Consider the following 15,096-nt stretch of genomic DNA (forward strand, 5'->3'; position numbering starts at 1 on the left):
AACCCAGTTCACCAGGCTGATCTCTCCAATCAAAACACACAGCACATCTGCAACCCCTGGATACCTGACTCTTATCCGATCTGGGTGGGCTTCAAGATACAGAGCCAGCAAATGGCAGATGATCATTCCACACCAGGCCAGGGCTGGAAAATAAATGCCAGATGGGAAACTGCAGGAGAACCAGGGCCAGGGAAGGCACCTGTCTGTGCCATGCAAGCAGTAAAAGTCATCTTCTCCAGTCAAAACAGACCAGAAGGCTCTCGCAGAGAGGCACGTGCTTACAAAACCAGGAAAAGAATGAAACTTTTAAGGCAAACAAAATGACCACTTCTCACTTCTCTCAATTGTGTAATTCTGAAATAGTCTCAAAGTTTATCTGTGCCATAAACAACTTAGGGACCTTTTCCCCAGAGATATGGAAATGCCAAAACTCGTGGAAAAAAATGAAAAATAGCACTGGGCTACCACCAACAAAGGCACATGCTAAAGGTTCTGGTGCCAAGAAGAGTTTCCAGGGAAGTCCATTGTTACCCCAACCCCTAAAATAGCCATGATTCCATGCAAAAGCTGAACCCAGCTGAAAACAGGTTCAATCATGAATTCAGAGTATAGGACAGGCCTTCCCAGGTGGCTCAGTGGTAAAGAACTGACCTGTCAATGCAGGAGGCACAGTTTCAATCCCTGGTCTGGGAAAATGCCACATGCCATGGAGCAACAGAGCCTGAACACAACTATTGAGCCTGCGCTCTAGAGCTTGGGAGCAACAACTACTGAAGCCAACGTGCCTACAGCCTGTGCTCCACAACAAAAGAAGCTGCTGCAATGAAAACCCGTGCACCACAACCAGAGAGTAGTCCCTGATCTCTGCAACTAGAGAAAAGCAGCAGAGACGCAGCACTGTGAAAAATAAAATAAAAATCACAAAGTAAAGGACAAATCCCACTATGGAGCTTGTGTGAATTTTTTTTCTTATTTTTAAAAAAGTGGTGGTAAAATACACATAATGTAGAATTTACCATCTTAGCCATTTTACAGTCTGCAGTTTAGTATTATTAACTATATTTAAACTTGTACAACCAAACCCTAGGATATTTTCATCCTGCAAAAATTAAACTTTATCCCTATTACACAACTTCTCATTCCCCAGTCTTCCAGGCTCTAGCAACCATCATTCTACTTTTTCTTTCTGTGCACTGGACTACTTTAGACACCTCATATAAGTAGAATTCAATATTTGTCTTTTCGAGACTCAGCATTGCATCTAGCATAATGTCCTCAAGGCTCATCCATGATGTAGCATGGTACAGGAATTCCTTCCTTTTTAAGGCTGAATAATATCCCACTGTATGTGTATGCCGCATTTGTTTATCTATTCAGAATATCCATTTCTGTGTCTCAGGGGTATGGTTCTGTTGTGCTGGTGCCACAGAAGTTATGAAGTCCAATTTGTAATGGTTGTTTTCTACAGAGAAAGACAGACAGACTTGACTGAATGACTTGTATACTCCAGGAGAGGAAAAACAAGCTCATTAAAGCTGCAGCTGCACTCAATTCCATCATCTAGAACCATCTCACCATCCCTGTCTACCTCAAAAACAAAGATTTTGTTAACTGTATATTCCCAGGTTCTGGAACAGGATTTAGCATATAGTTAACACTCAGTAATTATTTACTGGCTGAGTGAAACTAGAAGAGTAATTGTTCAGAAATTTTTATATGCTTGATTTTGAATGATCCAAATCATCTGAATATATTAGCCAGGAAAGCATCAGCTTGTATTGACATGGAAAAATAGTCCAAGAACTACTTTTAAAGGAATCAGGTTGCATATCAATAATCAGTATAATTTCCTTTATATAAAAACAAATGCACAAATCAAAACAATATATTGTATATAATAATATATAATAATAATGTACCTAAATAATATGCTTCAAATCCAATGGTTTGGTTACTTCTGGGTTTAAGGGAGATGAGGACCAAAGACAGAAAGGAAACTTTCTGTTTGAATTTCTATTTGTAGGGTTTGAATTACTTACCAAAAGAACATATTTTTGTATTATTAGTGAAACTTTGGTAAGGGAAAAAAAAATATGGAAGGATAATACGTCAGAAGAATACACTGATTCAGGGATTTCCCTGGTGGTTCCTGGTTAAGATTCACCTTCCAAGTGCAGGGAAGTGTGTGTTCAAGCCCTGGTCAGGGAACTAAGTTCCCACATGCCTTGCTACCAAAAAATAAAACAGACACAATATTGTAACAAATTCAATAAAGACCTTAAAAATGATCCACATTAAAAAAAAATATATATATATATAAAGGAATACATTGATTCAGTTTACTTTACATGTAACCTTTCTCAGAGACCTACTGGAAAATGTCCTCCACCAAAATAATGGGAAATAAGAAAGACAACGACATGGGATACAAGAAACAGGATCCAGCATTAGAGAGACTCAAAGGGAAACTCCAAAATTCTGGTAAAGAGAGAAGTTAACAGCTGTGCATCCAACATCAAGGACTACATTCTAGACAGGCAAAGCTGGTCAAAAAGCAGTATTCAACAAGATAAAATTGATTGAAATAGCCATTGCAGTGAAAGATCTTGAGAGAGGATTTAGACAGCTGGCAAAGAATGTATAGTTAAATTAGTGAAAACTCTACAGAAAATTCTGCAAACACACACAGAAAAACAATTCTAGGGGAAAACAATAGTAAGAAAAGGAAAGTAACCATGATCCAGTTCTTAAAAGTGGATAGGAAGGCATAGTAATGTTGACTGAAATAAATATTGACCTAAATATATATATACACACACACACACACATATATATATATACGTATATATATGAGTTAACTATATTCTGAAGAAAGATGGAAGGAAGAGAAAAGATGTTAGTGACAGGTGCAGGAACGTAGAAGAAAGCTAAATACTCATATTCCATTCTGGAAAAACAGTGCATAAAGACTAAACCTGAAAAATCAAGAAGGAGTAATACAAGCATTATTTAGACATGAATAAGTACCAACTAGCTAAAAGAGATGAACATGATTGCTTTTACTGAAAAGAAGAAAATGACACAAGTTCTGCTGCTTTTAGTAATGAACCTTATGGAATAGTTTCTGAACTATGTGTATATACAACTTCAATCAAACTAAGAAGTGAAAAACAGAAAAATCACAACTGAGACCCACATCAGAAAACCATACCTAACGGGGGGAGGGGGTCGCGGAGTGGGGGCGGTGGAATACCTAAGAAACAGATTCTTACTGCCAACCCAGGTGTCAATCAAGCCAGAATATCCAACGCTTTATCAGTCATGGAAGCATCCAAAGCAAACGAAAACCGAAACACCAAAATTTTTATACAGGCAAAGAAGAAATTCAAGAACTCAGTCCCCAATTTGGTAGTTAAAAATGAACCATCTTCTCCCTAGAAACAAATGCTCAAAATCCTGTGCATGGTAATCATATTCTTAGTGTTTTAAACCACTACCCTGGGCTCCAATCCTAACTATTCCCCTCCCTCAACTTCATTTTCCTCATCTATAAACCGGTGTGGAGGGAGTGAATGGGTGGTGATACTTAGATCTGACAGGATTATTCTCTGGGTCAACTAATAACAATCAAACTTCTGTAATCCAATAAATGTTAGGCGTTATTCGAAATGTTATTGCATATACAGCATCTCATTTAATGTTCAAATTACAATACTCATCCCATTTTCCAGATGAGGAAGCCAAAGTATAGAGGTTCAGTAACTTGCTCAATATCGTAGCTACTGGTGAAGCGAGGATGCGAATTCGGCTGATCTGGCTTTAACAGTCTGTACCAAAAACCAGACTATGCCGAAATGCAAGAATAAAACGTGCACAATAAACCGTACTACTTCACACATGTGTGCCAGTCCAGACAAAACAGATAGGTGATAGCCAGTTCGAGGTCTGGCAGCCTTACAAGAGACCAAGGCACGACCACGGTCTCCACTCTAGTCCCCAATTCCCCAAGCTCCTTCAAGGCTCCCCAGCAGCCGGGGGTGCCCTCCCTCTCCCCTCCACAAAAAAAAAAAAAAAACAAAACTTCCCATCGCACTTCGGACGGGAGTCGGGAGGAGCCAGCGCGCTGCTCTCGCTGCGAGCCGGGCGGTGGGAGGTAGAGGATGGAGCGGAGCCCCGGAAGGGGACCCCGGGAGGGTGTTCGGGGAGGCGGCGTTTACCTTGACCTGCACTCTCATCGCTCCGGGACTCCGGGGCGGGCCTCGCTGGGGCCCGTAAGGGTGCAGGCAGCGGCCTGGGCACTTCTCCCGCCGCCTCCCGGAGCCGCGACGCCGGGCTTCTCCAGGTCTGCGCCGCCCAGACGTGCCTCTCAGCTCCGAACCGAGCCTTCTCTCCTCCCGGGTCCCGGCTCACGCCACGTCCGGTCTCCTCCGCCGCCCGCCCGGAATGGAACCAGAGAACTGCCTCCTCTCCCGGGACGGGTTCCCCACCGCCCTAAGCGGACCCCCAGCCCCGTTAGGTTTCCGCTCTGATACCACCTCCGCGCTGGCCCCATTCCAGCTCCCGGAACCTGGGCTGTGGGGCGTGCACTTAAGTGTCCTACGGTAGCGAACCCTCAAATATGATAATCGGCTCCGGGTGGAGACCAGAGGAGTTGAGAGCAGATATTTCGTAAGTCCCATCTATTCTAGATTCTAGTTAAATAACGCGTGGCCGGCCCCACCTAGAAAGCACCCAGGGCCCTGGGCTCAAATCTGGTAAAGTCGCCGAAGATTCAGCCCCGCCGACTGGCAGCCCGGCTTACCTGTAAGCGCTCCGCCGCGGAAGGAGCGCTCATCCTTGCTACCAGGGGACTTGCAGGCCCCGCTACCAAAGCCTTATCTGAGCTTCTGACTTGTGGAGTCAGATCTGAGCTCCACCTCCACACGCTGCCTTTTACAGCCCTATAGATTTGTCACAATACCTTTTGGCCTCAGTTACCTCCAGTGTAGAAGGTGATTCCGACCTTACCTGGATGAGTATAGGGAGGGTCAGATGGGATTTTCATCATCATGACAGATATATCTAATTGTATATTTAATTGTGTTGATCTTGTTGAGTCAGCGTGATGTTGGGAGGACACGGGGGCGGGGGGGACACCTAACAAGCAGTCTTATACTATCTGGTAGTTATTGGGTGTTAGGCGACCCCTCTGGGCCTGGGTTTGTTTGTTTATCTACACAGTGGGAATGATGGTGAATAAACCCCTTTCCTCAGAGGCTATTCTGAAATCCAGAAGATACAATCAAAATCTTTGTGATGTGATTTCAGTATTTTCGGTGGGTTCCCCTGGTTAGGCAGTCTTTTTAAGGCTGCCGTCAGTTACTGTGGGTGAATCCCAGTATGTTGGCAGAGATGAGGCTCACTTATTACAAGTGTAGTTAACAATGGTAGCTATTCATCCTTAACTGACTTCAAATTAGTCCATTCTGAATTTCTGCCCAGTGAGCTCACATTTGCAGACACTTTTTTTTTCACTCATTTTTTTCTTCTTTTTTACTTCTTGTTGGCCACACCAGGCAGCATGCATACACGCTTGATAAGTCGCTTCAGTCACGGGACCCTGTGGACTGTAGCCAGCCAGGCTCCTCTGTCCATGGGATTCTCCAGGCGAGAATACTGGAGTGGGTTGCCATGCTTATATGGGATCTTAATTCCCCCACCCAGGGATGAACCTGCACTCCCTGCCATGGAAGAGCAAAGTCTGAACTGCTGGACTGAGAATGAAAGTCCCTTCTCTCATTTCTCAATGTGGTTTTAATTTTTCTTTATTAGAAAACTTGAACATCTCATTTGCGTATTAACATTTTGTTGTTGTTTGTTTTTCTATTAACACATTTACTCTCTTTCTCCTTGACCCAGTTCCCGCAAAATTTTAATGTGAGCAGTTAACGGATTCAGGAGCCCCGCTAAGGCATGTAAGCACCTCTTGACGGGTATTTCTCCATACATCTCCTCTGTTAGGTCTGTCTCAGCACTAGAGACTGGGAGCTCTCAAATATCTGCAGACCCCCAAGAAAACTAAACATTTGGAACTCAAGATTCTTAAGAGTGTTGGTGCACTGTAATTAACATCTAGTTTAAGCTCTTTGGTAAATTTACATGTCTGGATAGTCATATATTCTTTTCAGATCAAGCCTCAAGGCAGAGTCTAAAATATCAGGACAATTCTAGGGCTTAAAACATCTGATGTGCTAGTACAAGGTGCCTTTGGTCTCCAAGCTGTAACAGAAACAACTGAGGCATTTGTTAAAAGTGCAGATTCCCAGGCCCCACCCAGGCCACCTAAACCATCTATATAATAATTTCTGGGGTGGGGCCCAGGAATCTGTATCTTTCACAAGCACCTCACTCAACTTAAAACTTGTCTAGAAAAAAAAATCTCCTGGCCACAAGTATACCTTTGCCTATTGGAGAGCAATGAAATTTAAACTTTAGGGTGTTCATTAGTAGTTTTGGGAGGTTTAATTCAAGCCAACAAGTATTTCCTGAACACAGACTGCTTGTCAGACATCCTGCTGGGTGCTGGGAAAACAAAGATGAATAAGACATTGTCCAGTCCTCAAGAAGCTTGGGTTTGTAGGGAGGAGGAACAATTAAAAGTGAAACAGTACCTGGGTCACCACTGGTAACTCTCATCAACATACACAGCTTTATTTTCTCATTTGTTGTCCTTTCCTAATCCCTTTCTTCCTCTTTCCTTTCTTTTCTCCTTTGTTTTCTTCTTTATCAGATCTCTGTTTTTACCCTGAACATTGTAAATGTTTTATTCCTGATCTAACATGGCTTTAAGGCACTAACTTTTAAAGTCAACCTAGTGATTTCAAAATGAAGGGAAACAGCTGATTTTTCAACAGAGAAAAATGAGTATGACAACCCTTTTTTTATATGTAAAAATGTTTTTTGTTTGATTTTGGCCATGTTGCACAGTTTGTGAGGCCTTAGTTCTCTGACCAGGGATTGAATTGGTGCTCCTCTCAATGAAAGCACGGAATTCTAACCACTGGACCACCAGGGAATTCCCTATATGTGAAAATCTTAATGAGTCCCAGTTACTGGGGACTACTAAGGAGTAGGTTCTAATATATGCATTCTTCTCCTAAAGAAAATTTTACAAGCTTGGATTTGGCTCATTTTCCTTAATTTGGATAAATAACTCTCTTTGCACCAAGAAGAAAGAACAAGAAGACGAGAAACTCATGCCCAGTGAATCATAGTGTATCTCCTGTTCATGGCTTTCACTTTGGGTAGCCACCACTACTTTCCTTTCAGAAGCATAAAAGAAACAAAATAAATGCAGTAGCATTCTGAAGTGGGTAATGGAAATGATGATAAATCTAGAGGGGATTTCACAGTGGGAGAAGTTTAAAGGTATGGGTTATTAATTTAAATAAAGGTGGGGGCTTCCCAGGTAGTACCAGTGGTAAAGAGCCCACCTGCCAATGCAGGAGACTTTAGAATATGCTTAGTTCATTTGTGTCCGACTCTTGCAACCCCATAGACTGTGCCCTGCAAGGCTCCTCTGTCCTTGGGATTCTTCAGGCAGGAATACTGGAGTGGGTTGCCATTTTCTTCTCCAGGGGATCTTCCTGACCCAGGAATCAAACCCAGGTCTCCTGCATTGAAGGCAGACTCTTTTACTGATTGAGCTACGAGGGAAGACTTTAGAGACACAGGTTCAAACCCTGAGTAGGAAGATCCCCTGGAGGAGGGCATGGCAACCCACTCCAGTATTCTTGCCAGGAGAATCCCATGGGCAGAGGAACCTGGCAGGCTACAGTTCATAGGGTCACAAAAAGTCAGACACGACTGAAGCACAGTATAGCACATGCTTCCAGTAAGGAAGGATAAAATGCAGACCTCCAGTCCATTCTTGTGTGACTGTTTCTGTTTTCAAACCTTCCCATTCAAACCAAAGGTGCTAAGTTTGAATTCCATCCATTTATTCTCCTAAACAGCTACAAATCAAATTTCCTTTTGAAAGATAGCAGTATATTTTCTTATGCCTACTGAATAGATGTCTTTCTTATTCAGTGCTTCTGTGGGAGTATGCTCCCAATTTGTCTTTCTGCTGTGAAAATGGATCACTTATCCTGTCACATAAACAAAGATTAAAATATTCATGGGTGGCCAGGGGAGAAACAAGAACCCTCAGATACTTTTGGTAAGGGTTTAAAATGATACCCTTTTTGAAGGCATGTTAGAGATCTGGGGGCTTCCCTGGTGGCTCAGCTGGCAAAGAACACGCCTCCAATGCGGGAGGCAATCCCTCGATTGAGAAGATCCCCTGGACAAGGGAAAAGCTACCCACTCTAGTATTCTGACCTGAAGAATTCCATGGACAGTATAGTCCATGGGGTCGCAAGGAGTCAGACACAACTGAGCGACTATCACTTCACTAGAGAGATGTGGATTCAAGGCATAACCTTTTCCATCACAATTTCAGTCTTAGAACTTCGTATTTCAGAAATGCACTGATATGTGTATAAGGATATATACAGTAGCACCCTTTGTAATGAAGAGAGATTGCCAATAATCCAAACAGCCATTAGTGGGTGCTTAAATAAACTGTGATGTGTCCATACCATAAAACACCATGCAGTTTTTAAAAGAATGAGTTAGATCTACATGTACAGATATGGAAAGGGAAAATAGCAACTAGCAAAGGTAAGTATGTCTCTGGGTTTTTTTTTTAATTTATATGTATAAGTTGGAATATTCACAGGAAAGTCCTCGAAGAATATATGCCAAACTGTTAACAAGAAAAGACATGCTTATTCTAAAAAACTATTTGCTGCTTATCTGAAATTCAAATTTAACTGGGTGTCTTATCACACAAGATTGTTATACAAGCCTACACCGGTGGCTTCTTGTAGCTGTGGGTGCTGTTTAAAAGTGTGTACTGCAAACATTGACACCAAGCCCAAACTCCTTTGGAACAGTCTTCACATGCAACATTGAATAATTCTTAAAGGGAAGAAAGGAGGAAGATGAAGACTGACTATAACAAAGAGCTAGGCACCCTGAGAGACAGCATCATTTGCAGCTTCTTGAAGACAGACACAGCTGATTCTATAACTGATTTACTAATCATATATTCCTCTCAGCCCAGCAGCATACTTTTTTGCAAAGTAATTTTGCAATAGCCCTCCCATGCAGTGGCCTAATCTCTTCTCCACCCCATGAGTCTGAGCTAGACTTGTGGCCAATAAAATGTGGCTATAGTGGTTTAAGTTCCTGACCTAGGCCTCCAGTGGCCCTGCAGCTTCAGGCTTCACCCTATCGCAATACTGCCCTGAGACCACCATCCTGGAAGAAAAATCACTTGGAGAAACCAGCCAACCCTCAGAATCATGAGAAATAACGAACTGATGGTATTTTAAGCCACTAAACTTGGGGGTTATGTGTTGTGCCACAATAGATAACTCAGTTTCTTTCCACATCGTTTTCCTAATTTTGTTCTGCACAAAATCTCTGGTGAGGCTTCACTGAGGGTCAGAAATCTTCATCACGAATGTTACCAGTCTCACAGCTAGTTAGGTGTGAAGCCAACAAAAATTTGAAAACAGATGTGTGTGACTGTAAAGATCCATTGTTTTCTCGACACACACCTTGAATGTAATAAGCATTCATTAAAAATTTAGTTGGATGACTGTTTGAATCAGAACTTGGTTTTTATTACTTGTATATATCACAGTTAAGAATATATTTATTCAACAAGAAATGTCTGCTAGTAAGAAATTTTTTATGGGGCTTCCCTGATGGCTCAGTGAATGAAGAATCTGACTACAGTGTAGGAGACATAGGAAACATGAGCTCGACCCCAGGGTCAGGAAGTACCCCTGGAGGAGGAAATGGCAACCCATTTCAGTATTCTTGTCTGGGGAATCCCGTGAACAGAGGAGCCTGGTGGACTCCAGTCCATGGGGTCACAAGAGTCAGATACGACCTAGCAACTAAATGGCCAGCAGGAGATTTTTAAACCTTAGCCCTCTTCTCTTGATTAAATTACTTGAAAGGAAACAGTATTCAACCTATTCTCCTTAAAAGGTGAACCACTACAAGTTTAAGGAATTGTGTTTTTCCATTTCAGGTAAGAAACTAAGAGACAGAAAAAATAAATAACCAGAAGGAACCAACTAATTAAACCTTCCATACCTAACTCAATTATCTAGTATTGCCTTTTTTTCTTCTTAACTCTTTATTTATTTTTTGGCCACATGGTGTGTGGCATGGGAAACTTCCCCCCACCAGGTATCAAATTCATGCTCCCTGCAACAGAAGCACAGAGTCTTCTCCAGGGAAGTCCAGTTTTTTATTTTTAAAAGAGTATAATAAAGCCTTACAGAAAGCTGCGAAACTCTTTTATAGAGTCCCTTCAACTAAAATGAAAGTCTTTTAAGTATTTTAAATTATATATTTCCTCCTGAAATGTTCTTTAGATTTTCAGTGTGTGCCATGAATAAAGAAGGGAAGAAATTACTCCTAATTAGTAATAAGTTGGCACTCACTGAGGGCTAGGCTCTTAGATATATGCCTTATTTTTATTTAATACATTATTAACCACCATTTTATACAATAACTGAGATTCTGAAAACTTAAAACTTGTCCAGAGTCATAGATTGAATAAGTGGCAGAGCTGTAGTTCCAGTTTGTCTGACTCCAAGGCCCATGGTGTTTCCATCCTATCAGAGTTCCTATCCACAATAATCTTAACTTCCACTTACTAGTAAGGTTTTATTTTGTGATTACTATCTGCACACTTCCAGTACTGATTAAGTATTTCTATTACACCTTTCTCTAAACAAATTGCATGTGATTTACTTGATGATAAAGATACTCACACAGACAAACAAAAATTTTTAAGAAAAAAAAATTTTAAAGCATTTCTGTAATATCCTTGAGGGTATAATAATTCAAATTTCTTTAAGATGGGTCATTATGTTTAGATATTAAATTCAGAATTGCTACATTCTAACCGTACAATTTAGTCATCTTAGGCTCTGGTAAAATAGAAACTGTTTTACTGACCTAAGAACAAAATGCTGTCATAAAAGGCTTCATAATCCTTTGACCCAGAAATATCACGTCTCTTGCCCCTCAAAGCCCTAATACGATGCACATTCACATAATTAGATATTTATATCAAAATTATATAACATAATCATTAGAAAGTTATTGAAGTCTATTATTTGACAAGTAATTAAGTGAACTATTAGATGGGCAATTATGTAACTATTAAAAAATGCTAACAATGAAGAGTATGCAAAACCAAAAAGGGAGCTAGAATATCTGTATGTACTGTATGAGTACAACTGTGTCAAAAACTGACTTAGCAACTAAACCACAATGTCCAAAACCACATAGAAAAAAATTAGAAATGACTTTTCATTTTTCCAAGTATTCTGTTAACCCAACTGGTAAAGAATCCACCTGCAATGCAGGAGACCTGGGTTCAGACCTGGGTTGGGAAAATCCCCTGGAGGAGGGCATGGCAACCCACTCCAGTATTCTTGTCTGGAGAACTCCCATGGACAGAGGAGCCTGGAGGATTACAGTTCATGGAGTCTCAAAGGGTGGGACACGACTGAGGGACTAAGCACACAGCACAAGTATTCTATAATGAGGCCTTATTTTGAAAAAAAAATTGATTAATTTAAAATGAACTTCTTAAATATCTTGGAATGATTTACAGGATTAGTATTCAAGAAATTCCTATATTACATTTTTGTGGTGGCAGTTTAGTCACTAAGTTATGTCCGACTCTAGTGACCTCTTGGACTGGAGTCCGCCAGGCTCCTTTGTCCATGGAATCTCCCAGGCAAGAATACTGGAGTCGGTTGCCCTTTTATTCTCCAGGGGAATCTTCTCGACCCAGAGACTGAACCCATGTCTCCTTCATTGGAGGCAGTCTCCTGCATTGCGGGAAGATTCTTTACCACTGAGCCACCAAGGAAACCCTATTATACTTTTACTGATTGTTTATTCTTCCTGACTTAATAAACCATGCATTTCACTCACTTCCTAGGCCCATTGAGCCCACAAGTTATGTACTAAGGCTATATTTTTTTTTAATGTTTAAAGATTTGTGTATTATCTTAACTCAACTGATGCTTCCTTTTTTTTTAAGCTTAGTACTTCCTGTCCCTAAAACACATTGAACTAACTCAGGATTATTTCTCCACAGAGCTCAGAATTCATCATATTTATTATTTTAGTAATCATAAAATCCCTGTAGAGATGGGTAAAGGAAAAAATAGCTTTAATTTCATAAGTGAAGAGTCAGATCTCAAAGAAGAGAATTATCAACCAATGTGATAAAAATTGACCAGCCTATTTGTGGCACCTCCCAGACATGGCATCCCATGGTTCTACATGCTGTAGTCAACTGCCACTTGAACATCCTTCTGCCATCAGTGGCCAGTCTTTATTGCCCAATGGAAAGAGGAATTGTGGAACACTAATAATCCCCCCAGACTTTCTGTTTCTCTAGTCACCCCCACTTCTGTTTATTCTCCCTACCCACCTTACCTTATTAAAGCCTATGACAGAACTGCCTCCTGATCATGAAGATGGTACCCACTAGCCATCCAGCTGTAACATCTCTTTTATTGTGGTGCTCTTGTCAAGTTTCTAGCATCCTTCCTGTTGCTAGTTGAATCATGCCCCTCTCCAACAAAGATATGTTGGTGTACTGCTCCCCACTATTTCAGAATGTGACCTAATCTGGAGTTAGGATCTTTATGGAGGTAATCAGGATAAATGAGGTCATCTGGATGGACTGTAAGATAATATGACTAGTGTCCTTATAAAATGGGGAAATTTGGACACAGAGACATGCATAGAGGGGAGAAGATGTCAAGATATAGAAAAAAGGCAATCTTTTTATGCCATGGAGAGAGGCCTGGAACAGATCTTTCCCTCACAGTCTTCAGGAGGAATTGACCCTGCTAACACCTTGATTCTGGATGTTTAACTTCCAGATCTGCAAGACAATAAAATTTCCATTGTTTGAGTCATCCATTTATGGCACTGCTAGCAAACAAATACACTTTCCTACCATTTAGATTCATGGAAATTCTCCTAAATCACATTTTTTAACGAGGGGCATCATAACTTCCTGTTGGCCTAAAATAATCTAAGATTACACTTCTTGAATAGGCATAAATATTAGTAGCACCTCTTTTATTCACAAAAGTGCCCACATTTATGTAGTCATCCACCACTTGTGCCACCCACAGTCCTTCCCATACCCTACTTCTATTCAGCCAGGAGGTTCTTCACAATCACTCTAGTGTCTCTGACTATTACAGATCTCCTTGGTACAATGACAAAAGGGATATTCATTTAAAAGCTTTCATCAATTTTTGTTGTGTTTTGACTAGATTGTACATCCTGTAAAGACAGGAACTGCTTCTTTCTCATTTTTGTATCACCTAGCATTTACATGGTCCATCATGCAAGAAATGTTTATACAACCAAATTAAACTGAGGTAGGAACTTTATTATCCTTACTAAAGTATCATATTTGCTCCAGATTACCCTATCTTAAAGTTATCAAGAAACAGATTAAAATTGCTAAGTATCTCTATTTTATTGGACTGAGAAATTCTCTTTTTTTTAAAAGCATGAAGAATAAGCAAATTGAAGCATTTTAGCTTTTTATGGCATTAGTATCCTTAGGCCAGCATGATTGTATCTACAGGGAGAAGCCAAACATATTGAATATATAAGTATCATGTTCCCATAAAATAATCTATAAAGTAATAGCATAATGGAAATCAAAATTGTAACAGCAGATGATTACTGCAAGTAATGCAATCATCATTGAGATAAAGAGAGATTAGAAGACAAATACTTTCATGTGGACTTGTAGGCCATATTTAAAGGGCATGGCATAAATATTTATAGATTTAAAGTCCTATCTGGGACAGCATAGAGAGGACTCAAGAAGCCCAAACACTGTTCTTTGATGCTCTGTGCAGAAATGGAAAAGGATCTGTGAACATGATCATAGGAACATCATTAGTATCGGGTCCACTCAGGAAAACAAAAGTATTTCAGGAAGATATTACTAAGAGATATCTAGACACTTTACTTGTTCTTCTTTCTCCTCTCCTGAGGATGAGCACTTACTGATAGCAGATTTAGTTCAACATGCCTTAAGGGAAGTGCAAGGTTTTCAGTATAACTTCTTCCAGAATGGTGATGTAAACCCAGGACTTAAAGCACTTAAGGCTCAGTAGTAATCATACTCCTTTCTTGACTCTGGCAGGATGCTGCACAATGGTGTCAATGGTGGCTTCGTATTTCATTGCAGGAACCAAGGAAGAGGTAGCATCTGTCCCTTTTCAGAGTAAACTTCTCCTCTGTAAAGTTCTGAATTGTGTATGTGCCTGTGCCTATTCAGAAGGTACATGGTATCTGGAAACCACCTCACCTCCACCACGTGGAGCGTATTCTACCTCCACATGGTGGTAGAATGCTCCATATTTTACCTCTCCTCCTGCTAAGCATATTGGGAACTCCTTCAAAAAACCTGCATGTACCTCTTTCATTCCAGAGTACTCTCATTTTTCTGGCTATAAAAGCAATGCATCCCAGATGTAGAGAATTTGGAGAATTCAGAAAGATACAAGGAAGACAGAGAAAGTGGGGATGAGGGAGAAAGAGAGAGAATATGAAGAATGAATCACTGGTGACTCTGCCTGTCAGAGACAACAAATATACTATTCTGGTGTATTTTCATTAAGAAGGTCTCTTTTCAATATTCCTCTGCTTAGTTCTCTTAATAGCTCCCTTGTCTCCACTTCCTCTGTCAGAATTATGGACATAAAGAAGAGACTGGTGGTTGCCAAGGGGGAGGGGGTGGTGGAGGGGTGAGGGGAGGGATGGAGTGGGAGGTTGGGGGTAGTAGATGTAAGTTTTTACATACAGAATGGATAAACAATAAGGTCCTACTGTATAGCACAGATGAATAAATTCAATCCTATGATAGACCATAATGGAAAAGAATATTTTTAAAAGAGTGCATATATATACACACACACATATGTATGT

At 40.6% G+C, this 15,096-nt stretch overlaps 1 protein-coding gene across 4 annotated transcripts in view; it reads right to left on the reverse strand.

Moving 5' to 3' along the window:
* The window catches only part of TRPM6 (transient receptor potential cation channel subfamily M member 6), a 154,416-nt gene that overhangs the window by 116,939 nt on the left and 22,381 nt on the right, over positions 1–15,096 (reverse strand). For 2 of the 4 annotated variants that reach the window (XM_055426894.2, XM_055426891.2), the window contains exon 1: positions 4,802–4,856. The exons of 1 other annotated variant lie outside the window; for it this stretch is intronic. In XM_055426894.2, coding sequence (XP_055282869.2) covers positions 4,802–4,834 — 33 coding nt within the window. In that variant the 5' untranslated portion in view covers positions 4,835–4,856. Of the gene's footprint in view, positions 1–4,217; positions 4,518–4,801; positions 4,857–15,096 lie in introns of those variants that run through there. One more of the 4 variants, XM_055426892.2, reaches the window with a different exon arrangement.

This window comes from Moschus berezovskii, chromosome 7 (assembly GCF_049115385.1).
Source record: "Moschus berezovskii isolate FMDL1 chromosome 7, NW_MosBer_1.0, whole genome shotgun sequence".
NCBI lineage: Eukaryota > Metazoa > Chordata > Mammalia > Artiodactyla > Moschidae > Moschus > Moschus berezovskii.